General features: G+C 35.9%; 1 protein-coding gene across 5 annotated transcripts in view; it reads left to right on the top strand.

Moving 5' to 3' along the window:
* Positions 1-14,817, top strand: part of CUNH18orf25 (chromosome unknown C18orf25 homolog) — a 96,031-nt gene that overhangs the window by 48,427 nt on the left and 32,787 nt on the right. For all 5 annotated transcript variants that reach the window (XM_023714592.1, XM_004623620.2, XM_023714588.1 and 2 more), the window contains exon 2: positions 510-1,296. In XM_023714592.1, the coding sequence (XP_023570360.1) occupies positions 582-1,296 (715 nt within the window). In that variant the 5' untranslated portion in view covers positions 510-581. The remainder of the gene's footprint in view (positions 1-509; positions 1,297-14,817) is intronic.

Here is a 14,817-nt window from a genome sequence, read left to right on the forward strand (position 1 = left end):
GGCTGGCTGGCATGTGGTGCTGGGGGATTGAACCGTGGTCCCTGTGCTTTGCTAAGCTTGTTCTAAGTAGGTGCTTTAGACCACTGAGCCATCTCAACAGCCCTACACTAGCTTATTTTGAAGCATTCCTTTTGATTTCCATTAAAGTCAAGCTTACATAGTAACTGTATCAGAGGTTTGAATGTCCCTTTTATGAACACTTTGAGGTTCTAAAGTTGACCCAGATGTGGTGGTGCATACCTGTGACCTTAACACTTGCTTGGGAGGCTGAGTCAGGAGGATCACTTTGAGTTGGAGGTCAGCTTGGGCTGTATAGTATGTTTAGGGCCAGCATATAACAAAACCAAAAAATAAACTTGAAAATCTTTTATTTGGTTACTTACTATCCTTGGAAGTTCAGTAATAGAGTGCTACCACTTAGGAAAGTTGGCATGTTGTATAGATTAAATAATCTTCTATTTATTGATTTTGATTGTTTATTGATTTTTGTTGATTGTGTTTTTGTACAGGTTGCTTTCCTGTTGCAGCTTTGCTATCGTTTCCTAGATTTTGCTCTATGATCTTTAACTTGAAATTCTGAAATGAAGATGGAGGAGGCAGTGGGAAAAGTTGAAGAACTCATTGAGTCTGAAATTCCACCAAAAACATCTGAACAAGAGACAGTCAAGGAGGAAGATGGATCTGTGGAACTAGAACCTCAAGTTCAAAAAGAGAGTGTAGCAGATTCTACAGTTCTTTCTTCAATGCCCTGCTTATTGATGGAACTGAGAAGGGACTCTTCTGAGTCTCAGTTAGCGTCCACAGAGAGTGACAAGCCAACAACAGGCCGAGTTTATGAGAGTGACTCCTCTAATCATTGCATGCTTTCCCCTTCCTCTAGTGGTCACCTGGCTGATTCAGATACATTGTCCTCTGCAGAAGAGAATGAACCTGCTCAGCCAGAAGTAGCAGTAGAAGGTGACCCTTCAGGAGTGTCTGGTGCCACAGTTGGGCGTAAGTCGAGGCGGTCCCGTTCTGAAAGTGAAACATCTACCATGGCTGCCAAGAAAAACCGGCAATCCAGTGATAAGCAGAATGGCCGAGTCGCGAAGGTTAAAGGTCATCGGAGCCAAAAGCACAAGGAGAGGATCAGACTACTGAGGCAGAAACGGGAGGCTGCTGCAAGGAAGAAGTACAACCTGCTGCAGGACAGCAGTACCAGTGATAGTGACCTGACTTGTGACTCAAGCACGAGCTCATCAGATGATGATGAAGAGGTTTCAGGGAGCAGCAAGACAATCACTGCAGAGATACCAGGTAGAGGATGTTTTTTAAACTGACTAAAGCACCTGATGGTATTTCTCAACTGTCAGACTCAGTTAGATGAGAGACACTTGAAAAAATCCAGGAGACCTGCAGCTCTGTGTAAATTTGAAGACTGCAGTCTATTAGCAAGACATGGCTAGTTATTTAAAAAGAAAAACCCTGTTCTTAGGTTTCTTGTGCATTTAGCACATCAGAAAAATATTTAAGTGATAATAGAGACAAGATTATTTTTAAATAACGGAGTTTCTCACAAGTCTCTCTGTTAACACATTAACTGAGCTTCTATCATTGCCTTTTTAGCACTGCTTAGGTTTAATTTTCACTGTTAGCATTACTAATAAGTATGTTCTCAGGAATAGGCACCTTGCTTTCTTCTATAGCCACTGCACTTGAGCTTATGGTGTCTGAAATATAGTACTCTACCTTTCTTTAAAATTTTATAATAACTGTTTTTCCTAAAAGAGTAATTTTGTGTTTTCTCCCTGATTGAATGAATGATAAACTAGTTATCCTTGTTACACATTTTTCTGTCCTGAGTTGTCACTCTTATTGGAATGAATGGCTTTTGCAAATTTTTTTCTTTAGCCCTCCAAGCTTTGAAAGGTTTATTAGATATTTGCTTGTTCTAGCTCTCATTGGTGTAAGGATCTGTAGTTTATTACATGTTTGATCTAACCTCTTCTGCATATTAGCATATTTGATACTATATATTGTGGCAGTCTTGAGACTTTATAGTGGAAGAAAGATGACATCTGACTGATTTGTAAGTGGTAAATTGTTATTATCCAAGAGACTCTTGTGTGATTAGGAACATTTTATACATTGCATAGTGTTTAATACATTGTGACAACACTGTTTATGCTGCATTAAAGAGAGGGAAATTTTGGTTTTCTAAAGTTTTATAGGTGACTCTCCCCCTAGTTTTCTGTTTCTACATATGAAGACAGCATATTGCTGATTTACAAAGAATATTTCAAGAAAAATCATATTGGTTAATTAAATCTACAACTAAAAACTTATAAACTGATGAATGACTGGCTTTAAAAACACTTTATAGGTGTTCAACTTAAAATAGTAAGTCTCATCCATATAGCATATTAAATATGAGTTTTAAACAGTCTTTAGAAATGCCTCTTACTGTTTTATTATGTATTGAATTCCTTTGGTAGTTTCTTATATTAAAATTACTGGATAGGGAATTTAAATGAAGCTCATGAGAGAAGTAGACTTTGGGGTTTGTTCTAAGTAACAAAGCAGACTGTTCTAAGGCATGTTGTAAGTGTATTTTAGTTTTATATTTAATAATATTTTTAAAGAAAGCCTTATTATTAAAACCTGTAAAATTTTCATGCTTTCTTATATCTTACTCTGATCTGTTAATCAAGATCTTGATGGATCTCTCTAATGATGTTGAATTCTACTTACTAAACATGTTTTTAGTGTACAACTCTAATTTCTTGACTTTTTATGGGGAGAAGGTGGGTAACCAAAATTTTCTTTGAAAGTAGAAAATCATTATAAAGATGACATAAAGAATGCCTTGATGAGTTTTTTGTCTTACACAGATAAGTTGAGTGTGGCTTGTTTCTATTTTACTATCTTGATCATTGTTTAAAACTTCTAAACTAAATACCAGTGGTTTGTTTCTTATCTATTCTGACTGTACACAGTATTAATCAAATACCAAAGTAAAATAATATGAATCTGTAATTTATTTTCTATGTTTTTTATGCCACTCAGTAAGGTTTTGACTTCTGAAAATGTGTAGTTTCTAAGTAAACTCAAATGGTAGGCTAAGTGCATGACCACTGTATATGACTGCCTGTGCTGTATACTGCAGTTTTAGGAGACGTGCCAGTCATATAAGACAAGCTCTTTTCTGTAATTATGCAAACATGGAACAACCTAGAGTTTAAATATCAAAAATTTTAGGTCAGGTATCAATGTTGTTATATCTCAAAGTTGTGACATAAAGCAGTTTTAATGTATCAGTTATGTTTATTTTAGTTTCTCAGTCACATTATGGCTTTGCAGCTTGAGGGGAGGCACATTAAGTTATAGCAAGAGCAGTTATTGAACAAGTAATCATCTTTTTTTTTTTTTTGGAGGGGGCAGGTTCTCACTATGCAGTTCAGGTTGGCCTTGAACTCTCAAGTTGGCCTCAAATTTGTGGTGATCCTCTTGCCTCAGCCTTAGCCTCAGCTGCCTCCTCCTCTTCTTCCTCCTCTTTCCCCTCCTCCCTCTCCTCCCCCTCCTCCCCCTCTTCCCCTTACCCCCTCACCCACCCTCCCCCTTCTTAAAATTTATTTTATTTTGAAGAGTAAAAACAGGGGCCAGGGAGATGGCTCAGTGGAATAAGCGCTCGCCTGGCAATTGCAGAGGCCTGAGTTCAATCCCTGGGCCCGCCAAAAAAAGACCCCCCAAAAACCCCAAACAAACAAACAAAAAAAAAAAACAAATTGAAGAGTAAAAACAGAAGCAAAAACAAATAGAACAAACAGAAATGGTAACATACAACAATGCATATTATAAAATTTCAGAGCAGAAATAGCTAGCAATGGTTGTTGTATTACCTATTTATATCATCAAATCTGTGTTACAGTTGTACAAGATTGGGGAAATAATTGAATATTGGCGCTTGCTTTCAAGGAATCTTAATTTTTTCCCTTGTCTTTTTTTGTTTGTTTTAATTTATTTTAATTGACCCAGCTTTCTGGATGCTGGGAGTACAGGCATGTACCACTGTGCCTGGCTGACCAGTTGATTTTTTTAAAAAAATACTTTTTTTAGTACATGTTTGTAGTACATAATGATTATATTCATCATGGGGAGTTGGTACATGTACCTAAGATATCTTAATTCTTGTTTCTTTTTCCTCTGCCTCTCTGTCCTGTAAAATTGTGTTGCAAACTGATTTGAATGCAACATTGTAGACATTGAGGTAAATTTAAACTGGATGTACCTAAGAGAATCTCTTTTAGATGTGGAAATCAAGTGGAAAATTAAAAAAACTGTGATTCTTACTATATTATTTTATCAAGATAAACCAATTTAGTAATTCAGAAAATGCTTTATTTATAAGCTTGGCAGGCGCTAAGAAGTTGGAATTCTTAAATATAGTCTTAAATAACAGCCAATGCATTTTCTTAGAGAATGCAAATATGCAGATTAATAACAGTGCATGATCATACTTAATTTATTTTGATATCCAGACAGAGTTTATGAAGTGTCTTTTTTAAAAAAAAAATTAACTGACAGTATCAGCACTATATATACCATTTTCTTGAAATTTTTTGAAATACATAAATAAGAATATCTGGAGGTATCATGTCAAGATAATTCTGGCAGTACTTTTATTTGGGGGACTTCGAGATGAATAGAGTATTTAATAGTAAACTTACAGTATTTTATATTGTGTTAATGTAAAAATACTGTGGTTATCTTGAATATTCAAGCCTTTTATCCAGTGTGTGATTGATCTTCATAGAGTTTCTAATGTACTTTATATATTTTCAGGTTTTAGGACTGGAGCATTCTTTTTCATAGGGAGACCAGTTTCTCTGTATACAGTTACATTCGAGATTAACTCCGGAAGTCTGCTGTTGGAAAGGCTTTTGATTTTAGTTAATACATGTATTGAATAATGGGCATCAGCCTTTAGTCAGCTCAGTAAGTTGTGTACACAAGTGTACATGAATAGCTGGAAAAAGTTTTTCCAGTAAGTGTTGCTTTTCATAAATACTTAAGCTAGTGAACCTCAGCTCAGGACAGCTTCATCTTACATTGGTATAATGGCCTGCTTTTGTATGAACTGATGGACTACCATAAAAATGCCTGTTTAAACTTAGGTTCCAAAAATAGTACTTGTCATAGTAGGTAACAGTGAGTTGTCTTAGCTATTGTCTTTTTAAGAGAAAGTCAGGGAGGCTCTTGAGGATAGCTGTCTAGCATCACCTGGATTCTCAGTCCACATGACGAGCTCAGCTCTGCTGGAGCCAGGCTCTCAGCATTCACTATTTACTATATATTTATGCACTGATATGTATCATGACAAAGTATGGTTTTTGATCAGTTAACTGTTGCATGAAATTAAAAAAAAAACTTTCCAAAAAAAGTAGTAAATGCTTTGTAGAAATAATTGGAAATAGAAAAATATGAAGTAGGTTAAAGTTATCCATAATTATGCTTTTGCTGACATTTGCCTATGTTGCCTTCAATAATATAAGAATTTTCATGCTGGATGTGCTTCTGCATTCTTTTTCTTCTTAATATAACTCTTTGACTCTTCAATATAAATGCTAATTATTCTGTGGAATATTTGGACTTTGAATAATTTACCTAATTATAAAAGTATCTCCTTAATATTGGTCATTTGGGATATTTAAATTTTGTTATTGTTAGTAAAGAGTATGAACGCTTAAAACTGTTGACATATTTTTAAAAATACATTGCTTGGGGCCTGCCACTTAGCTCAGTTGTTTAAGCAAACACAGACAGGTGCACGGTTCGATCCCCAGCACCACCTGCCTTACCAGATCCACCCTTAAGGCAGCCTAGCCAGCTGCCTCCCACCCCCCAAAAAATCCTTAGAAATACACTGCTTATTCCATCTAGCAGTTTGAGTTTTGTATATATTATATTCTTCCTGCCCAGTGTTTCTAAAAAATCTTGCTGATTTGATAGAAAAGCCATATCTTAAGGTTAAAACGTATTTCTTTGATCACTAGTGAAGTTGAAAAATCATGTTTGGGCTTTTGTATTAACAGTCCCTTTATGTTTTCTTTTGCATGTTTTCCTTCTGGTAGATGTGTTTTTTAAAATTAATTTTTGTGTTCTTAACCTATAGTATTTTTTTTTTTTTTTCTTTTTTGCGGAACCGGGAATTGAACTTAGGCCCTTGTGCTTGACAGGGAAGAGCTTATTCCACTGAGCCATCTCCCTGGCCCCACCTATAGGGTTTTGTTTGGAACACTTTTAATATTTTTGTAGGCAAGGAGGTCTCATAGTAAGATAAGGCCTAAAGACCACACAGAGTCCCATGAAACCCAGTCATTGATTGACCTTTTTCCTAGATTATGAACTGACTCAGTGGCTAAAAGCCCTTGAACCTATTATAAGCCTTTTATAACTTGATTGTATTTTGGTGGCTATTTAGGAGTCTCACTAGATATATTGCTTTTTTTTTTTTTTTTTTTTGGCAGAACCGGGGATTGAACTCAGGCCCTTTTGCTTGCCAGGGAAGCACTTATTCCACTGAGCCATCTCCCTGGCCCTCACTAGATATATTGATACATTATTTGGAGATAGAATAGTATCAGGTACAATGTCTGTTTTCAGCTTAGTAAATGCAAACTAGATAGAAAAGTTCATGCAGGTTTTTTTTGTTGTTGTTGTTTGTTTTTTAACTTGACTACACATTAGAATCTCTGGGGTATGTGTTTGGGGCAGTCAGGTATTTAAAACTTCTTATGCTCTGACCCCATTCCAGCCCAGATAAGTCAAAATATTTGGGCTTTGATCTCAGGTAGCAGCAGTTTTAAAGCTTTCTGGTGGTGACCATGAGCAACCAGGGCTGAGAGCTACTCAGGAGAGTTGCAGGTTAGTTGGGTACCGTGACACACACCTGTAGTCCCAGCTACTTGAGAGACTGAGGCAGGAAAATCCTTTCAACCTAATAATTCAAGGCTAGTAAGATCCTGTTTCAAGGGGGGGGGGAGAAAAAAAGAAAAAGAAGTGATGCATTAAGTCTCATGGCTATAAATCATTGTGAAACTGGTAATTTTGTTCCCTTAAGTTCTCTTACTGCTAATGGGTATCAGTTTCTTCTTCCTTCCTTCCTTCCTTCCTTCCTTCCTTCCTTTTTTTTTTTTTTTTTTTTTTTTGCGGAACTGGGGATTGAACTCAGGCCCTTGCGCTTGCCAGGGAAGCGCTTATTCCACTGAGACATCTCCCCAGCCCCTCGGGTATCAGTTTCTAAACAATGTAATACTAGCTATAAATTGCACATAGTTTTATATTAAATAGCAGGCATGAACACTGTTAGTTCAAGTGATTATTTTAAAATTATGCATGCTTTAAATGTAGTTTTTTATATGTTACAACACTGTTAAATTTATAACTTAAATCTTATAGGTGGATATTCTCAGGCAGTCTTTCATGTTAAAGCATCAAGACATTTTTGGTTTCTTTTTCCTAATTTATTTTCTAAAATGAATGCTTGTATTAGTTTTGTATGTGAAAAAACATAAGCTTTGCTTTTGGCATAATTCTCAAAATAATTAGATTCTTGTGCTACTAAAAGGACCTATACTGTGTGTGTTTAAGGTGAGAGTATGGTCCCTGCGTGTGTGTGTGTGTGTGTGTGTGTGTGTGTGTTTTTAATAGAAAGTTTTTTAGAGCAGGTTTAGGTTGATAGCAAAAGTGAACAGTTCCCTACCCACTGTGTGTAGCCTCCTCCACTATCAACATCCTGTACTAGAGTGTACCTTTGTTAACAATGACAAATCCATGTTTGATGTACCATTTTCACCTAGTCTGTAGTTTACTGCTGCTGCTTACTCTTGTTTTGTTGGTTTTAATGTGCAATTGGTTGTTTATTTATTGAGATAAGGCCTTTCTAGTCCAGGCTGGTCTTACACTCACTCTGTAGCTCACGCTGGCTACCAACTTCACAATCTTCTTGCCTCAGCCACCTACTGTCTGGTATTACAGGCAAGTGCCACCATTCATGGCAGAGCTTCTTTTTAAGACCTCATCAGTGTTTATTACTGGCACGTATCCTTATGAGGCTTCAGTTTAGCTTAGTACCCTCAGCATAAATTTTCTCATACCATTTTCTGAATGGAGCTTTTAAATACCCATTTTTGTATTTACAGAAAAAAAATTACTGCCACATTGAATTGGGCCATCTAATTTTCTGCCCTACACTTAGGTTTACCCAGCATATATATTGGAGCTAAAAGGGAGTTTGATAACCCTTTAAATGTTTTTATTTGGGGGGATCTGTTTTTTCATTAAGCTAAGTACACTGCATTTGGGAAAGTAGATGTCTTTCTTGAGGAAGTTTACACATTAAAAATAAGTAGTTTTTAAAATTAATTTTTTATTTTTTAAAGTGAAGATTACATAGAGGAAGGATTAATTTTTTTCTTGTCTATAGGTATTATTTTTTGGGGGTGGTGGTTTGAAATAGGGTCCTGCTATGTAGTTCAGATTGGCCTTCAACTTCCTATGTAGCCCAGGCTGACCTCAGAGCTCCAGGTGATCCTCCTGCCTCTGCCTTTTGAGTGCTGGGATTACAGGTGACAGCTACCATGCCTTGCCCAAGACTGTTCTTTGAAAAATAGGACTTCTTGATGTAGGTAGATGACAAAGTCAAGATTGAGTAATTGATTCTATCATTCAGCAACTATTTGTGTATGTACTATGTGGTGTTGGGAACACTGAAGTGGATAGTCTTCCCTTTTGAAACCTAATCTGCCTTGATAAAACAGACATTAAGTTTATCATATCCTGCCATATAGAGGTACTGTATATGCTATCAATAATAATGAAGTAGAATATAGGAGATAACAATTGAGTGGGAATGGAGTGGAAAAGCTACAGTACTGTGTCCAAGAGTGGTCACAGTGGTAACATCGCTTGAGATTGAAGAATTTAGTATTGTATTGGTTTTGTTAGAGATGCAAACCAAAGATGATCTAGCCTAGTGCAAGGATGAATGGTATATGTGTAGATAGAATCAAATCCTAAACTGGACTTCTATGAAATCATTGTTTTGTTGGATATTAATAGCCATGTACTTGCTCATGTACTTGGAATGTGCCACAGTGTGTGTACACAGGCTTCCTTACTGCTGGTGTATTTGGAGCCATCATTGTGCTCTTCATAGGGAAAGGATATCATTTATAGCATATCCTAAATTGAACCAGAAAACTTTCCTTTTGAGAATTATTACATAATGAGTTAATATGGACCAGCTGCCAGAATACCCATTCAGAATTTTAAAGTCAAGGCAGTAAAAATACTCAAGAATACAGTGGTTATCAACCAAATCTGTACATTAAGATCACCTGTGGAGCTTATGCAAAACAAACCTCAGATGCCTTGGAAGTACCCCAGCTATTGGTATTGTTAAACCACTCCAGGTTTTTATGTTTGCCAAAGGCTGGAAACCACTGTTCTAGATTAGTCAGTTGTATAGTTAACAGAATACATGCTTCCAGGCAGATATGGTGAAGCTATGAAAAATGTCATTTTAGTTATTTTATTATTTTGTCTTATAATTGTTACTTTTGGTTAATGAATTTAAGCACTGCTTTTCAGTGCTGTATCAGGCTTTTGTAAGAAATGTTTATGCCATTTTCCTGAGTAAGCATGTTTTAATAAAAATCACTTTTTTGATTTAATAATGTTTTATCAAATAGCCTTGGTATCTTTAAAGCTGACTTCAGTTGTGCTGGGGAATCTGAAGGACTGCCCAGGGAAATGTCAGGATTACTTAATGGGGTGCTGTCTGTGATAAGAACTGCATAGGCAGTGTCCTAGAAGAGATCATGAGCTGTTTTTCCAACATGCAGAGGCAGACAGAGGAGAAATTCCACGTGTGGATGGAAAAGATAACTCATCTGGATTCTGGTGAAGAGAGCAAGCAGCTACTGAAACCCAGGAACCTAAAATGCAATTAAGTTGGACAAACAATTTTTCCTATCATCTAGTCAGTTGCTTACATGCATATATCTGATTCCCAGATATAGCCACAGCAACTCTTTGTTGGTTTTATGTGACTTTTTGAAATGTTAACTATGGGGCTGGTGAGATGGCTCAGTGGTCTAAAGCACCTACTTAGAACAAGCTTAACAAAGCACAAGGACCACGGTTCAATCACCCAGCACCACATGCCAGCCAGCCCCGCCCCCTGGTGGGCTGAGCTGGCCACACACATAAATAAATAAATAAATAAATAAATAAATAAATAAAATTTAAAAAAAAAGTTAACTATGTTAGCATTCTCAAAGTCATAACGGTTTTCTAGTTAGGTCTGAACATTGCTGAAAATGGGAGCATTGTAGAACAGCCTTGAATCCATTACAAAATTGTTAATTATATGCTTTTTGGATTGTGTAAGAAAGAATATACTTTTACCCATTGTAAATTTCTTTTGGTATTGTTTCTTTTTTCTTTCTTTTTTTTTTTTTGCGGAGACAGGAATTGAACTCTTGCCCTTGTGCTTGCCATGTAAGCACTTACTCAACTGAGGTATCTCTCTGGCCCCAATTGTTTCAAAAAATATAGTAGTAATTTTTTTTGTTTGTTTGTTTTAATTTTTTTTTTAAAGAAATTGGGTGTTCAAAACAAAGCAGCAGAATTTGATAAATGTTTTTTGGAGTTTTGCTCCAAGAAGATATTTGTAGAATAGGTGTGATTTTTTTTTTTTTTTAATGCCAAACAAATAAAAATTGAGAATCTAGTGAACTAGGTAAATAGTTAATAACTTGAGGAAGTCTTAGCAGCATTTTCTACAATCACAATTGACTCTTCTGATTCAATTTATGTAATTCTATGAGGATCATGAATAAATGTAGTACATAACTTTTTATATCAGTCTTCCATGTCATACAATGAATCAATTTCTTGATAGTCCTTATTTAGTTACAATATTAAGCAGTATTAGTATACAGGAAGAATGTGTTACTTTTTGAGCAAATATTTACTGTATGCCTACCTTTCAAGATATTGTAGGAAAAGCAGATTAGACTGCAATTTTACTTCATACATGAGAAAAATAGTATTATAGTCTTTCCTAATTGACAAAGGATGTTTCAAGAACCCCGGTAGGTTCCTGAGGCTATATGTAGTATCAAATGCTATATATGCTGTTTATTTTCCTATACATGCTTAGTAAGAAATTAATAGTAATAAAATAGAATTATAACAATATATTGTAATAAAAGTGAATGTGATGTCTGTCTCAAAATATCTTACTGTACTATGTCCATCTTTCTTGTGATGATGTGAGATGACACAGTACCAGTACCTACATGGTGAGATGAAGTGAGGTGAGCGATGGAGGTATTATGACCTAGAGTTGGACTATATACTATGGAAGAGTTACTAGAACAAAAAAACACTATGATATGGATACACTTTTTTAACTTGAACAGCTACTAAGTGACTGATGGACAGATAGCAAGTACAGTGTAGATTCAGTGGACAAAGGGATGATTCACTCCTGAGGTAGATGACAGATTTCAGTACATCACTTGGAAGAGTGTGAAGTTTAAAATTACTGAATTATTCGTGCAATTTTCTGTTTACTGTTTTCAGTTAACTATAGGTAACTGACATAAAAAAATGAAACTACAGATAAAGGAGTCTACCCTGGTTTTCAGTGCTACATAGACGGCATTTTAATCTTGAGCTTTAACTTTCAGCTCAGTAAGGTGATAACCTGGCATATATCCTTCAGTGCATCTGTCTGGTACTGTTGATGCCAGAGTGCCTCGAGAGGATAAGGTTAAATCAGCTTATCAAGGATATGTATTGAATTTTTTTTCAAACTGCTGGTGATTTAAGATTATTAACTAGTTAATTTTGTTTTTGATATCTACTGAAAATAAATGGCCTTTAAATGTGTTAAAGCAGGGGCCCGCCCCTTAGCTCAGTTCTTTAAGTGGCTGCTTCAACAAAGCAGTCAGGCTCAGGTTGCCATGGTTCGATCCCCACAACTCAAGCCAGCCAAACCTGCCCTGAAGGCATTCCGAGCAAAAAAAATAAAAATAAAAATAAATAAATGTGTTAAAGCTTGTGGAATGGGTGGCAGGGAAGAAATGTCACAGGATTGGAAGTCTTAAATGATAGGTGTTTTTAATGTGTGGCCTACTTAGGAAATAGCAGTATTTTATCTTTTCAGGATTTGTAGGAATATTGTGAGAAAGAGCTAAATTAGGATAAAGATCTTTAATAAAAGTATGTAAATTTTCTAATGCTAATTTTTTTTTTTTTTAGTACAGGGTCTATAGGGTCTCACTATATAGATCAGACTCATGATGATCTGCCTTGAGTGTTAAAAATAAAAATAAATAAATGATGTTCAGCCTTCCAAGAGCTGAGATTACGATGCGCACCACCATGCCCAGTCTCAATTGCCATCTCAGCATGCCTTGGGGGTGGGCCCAGCATAGCACTCTGAGGATCAAACCCCAGCCACTGTGTTCTGCCTAAGCAGGCGCTTTAATGTACTGAGCTAGTTGACTGGTCCTTTTTAATTGGTTTTTTAAAATTGTGCTTTCTACTGGATTTACAAGAGAAATGTAGCTTTTCCTTTCAAATTTGTTATTTAATAATTTATGACTGAGTAAAGATTAACTTTATTTGATGAAGTTGCAGTTTGAGATAAAATCTAATTCTTTGATTTTAACAGGAAAAGATAGGTGATATATCTATAGTTTGGTATATAAACTTTTGTTTTTTGATGTAGGATCTCACTATGAGGTTGACCCTAAATTACAGTCTTCCTGTCTTAGCCTCTTAAGTGCTGGGATTACAGGCATCCAACTCTGTGCTGGCTTAGTATATAAATAATAAAGAGTTGTAATTTATCTTAATATGTGTCCATAACCTTATGCAAGAGAAATACCATCTCTCCCTCTCCCTCCCCCTCCCCCTCCCCTCCCCCTCTGGTTGGTTGGTTGTTTTTTGGTTTATTTGCTTTTTGCTTGCAGGGCATCAGACTTGGCTTCATATTAAGCGTGTGACCTACCAGCAAGCTACATCCCTAACTTTTGACCAGTTTTCATTCATTTTTGTATCTAAAAATATTTATCTTATAAATTAACAGTAATAGACAACTGAGCCAAGTTTTTTTTTTTTCCTTTTCTAGGCTTTTAAGATTTCTTTGAGACACGATATCTCTTGCTTTATAGTTCAGGCTGGTCTTGAATTCATTGTATAGCACAAGCTGGCATTGGACTTGCAGCAGTCCTTGTGCCTCAGGCTCCCGAGTACTAGAATTCCAGGCATGTGTCATCATTCCTGGCTCCTTTTCTAGTTTTGAATTAAAGGAATAACTACGTGTTCTTTTCCCTTTCAAAACTTGATGTCTCAGAATTGGGAGTTAACTTTGGGAAATGCTTCTTAATGTAGTCACTTAAAATTTATTTATTTATTTATTATTTATTTATTTATTTATTTTTTACCGTGAGCAATTGAGGTTTATTTCTAGAGATGAATGATAATTTATGTAGTTCACAAAATTAAATGATTTTTTTTTTTTTTTTTTTTTTTTTAAAAAAATGCCAAAGTAATTCAGTGGGAGGAAAAGACAGACATTTAGTAAATGGTGCTGGATAAAGTGGATATCCATATAGAAAACAAATCTTACATACTATATTATAAAACTACGTCTAAATAGATTATGGGTCTCAATATAAGACATATAATATAGGAGAAGATATTTGAGTCACTTACAATTTAAAAAAAATTTTTTTTATTATTTGGTACAGGGTCTTGCTACGCAGCTCAGACTCATAGTGATCTTTCTGTCTCAGCCTCCCCAGCACTGGGATTACAGGTGTGTGCCACCACACCTGGTTTCTGTTGCTGGCTCAGCACGGGGACTCAACACAGGGCCAGCATGGCATGTGGTAACTGGGGATCAACTTAGGTCTTTGTACTTGCCAGGCAGGCACTTAGATCGTTGAGCTATCTCCCCAGCTCTATATTTACTATTGACTTAATAATAGTTATAAAAATTAACTTGGTGAATGGCCTATGTGTATTTGAAAGGCTCAAGATGGAGAGTTTGTGGCCAGCCTGGGATGATATATATATATATATCAAGATCCTGTCTCCAAAATCAAACAAAACCCCTCAAAAGTTAGTTACATACAGGGCTGGTGAGATGGCTCAGTGGTCTAAAGCACCTACTTAGAACAATGAGCTTAGCAAAGCACAGGGACCATGGTTCAATCCCCCATCACCACATGCCAGCCAGCCCCGCCCCCTGGTGGGCTGAGCTGGCCACACACACACAAATAAATAAATAAAATTAAAAAAAAAAGACAAAAACAAATTTAAAAAAAAAAGTTACACACAGGCACACACAGTGGACTAGTGGTCTCTCACTGGGTAATGGCTGTGAGATTTCTTGAAATTTGCATTTGGCCAAAAGATAGACATATATATATCTATATATATGTGGTATGCTTTTCTCTGAAATGATAGTGCCACACTTACTATCTATGTCTATATATAGATACAGAGATAGAAGCGTGTACTGATATATACTGGTTTATATGTTTTACATCAATATGAATAGCATACTCGTTTTAGGTACCTCAATTTTAACTTATTTTGTTTATTTGAAGATGAGATTTTTTTTTTCAAGAGTTTTTCTTTTTCCTTCCCATTTTTACCTTTTAGATTTACTAAATGTAGACTTTCAGACATAAAATGTGCTTTCATTTTGGCATGTTATTTCTTTAAGCATTTATAGGGTTTTTTTGTTTTATT

The sequence above is a fragment of the Octodon degus genome, unplaced genomic scaffold (genome assembly GCF_000260255.1).
Source record: "Octodon degus isolate 3935 unplaced genomic scaffold, OctDeg1.0 scaffold00003, whole genome shotgun sequence".
Classification (NCBI taxonomy): domain Eukaryota; kingdom Metazoa; phylum Chordata; class Mammalia; order Rodentia; family Octodontidae; genus Octodon; species Octodon degus.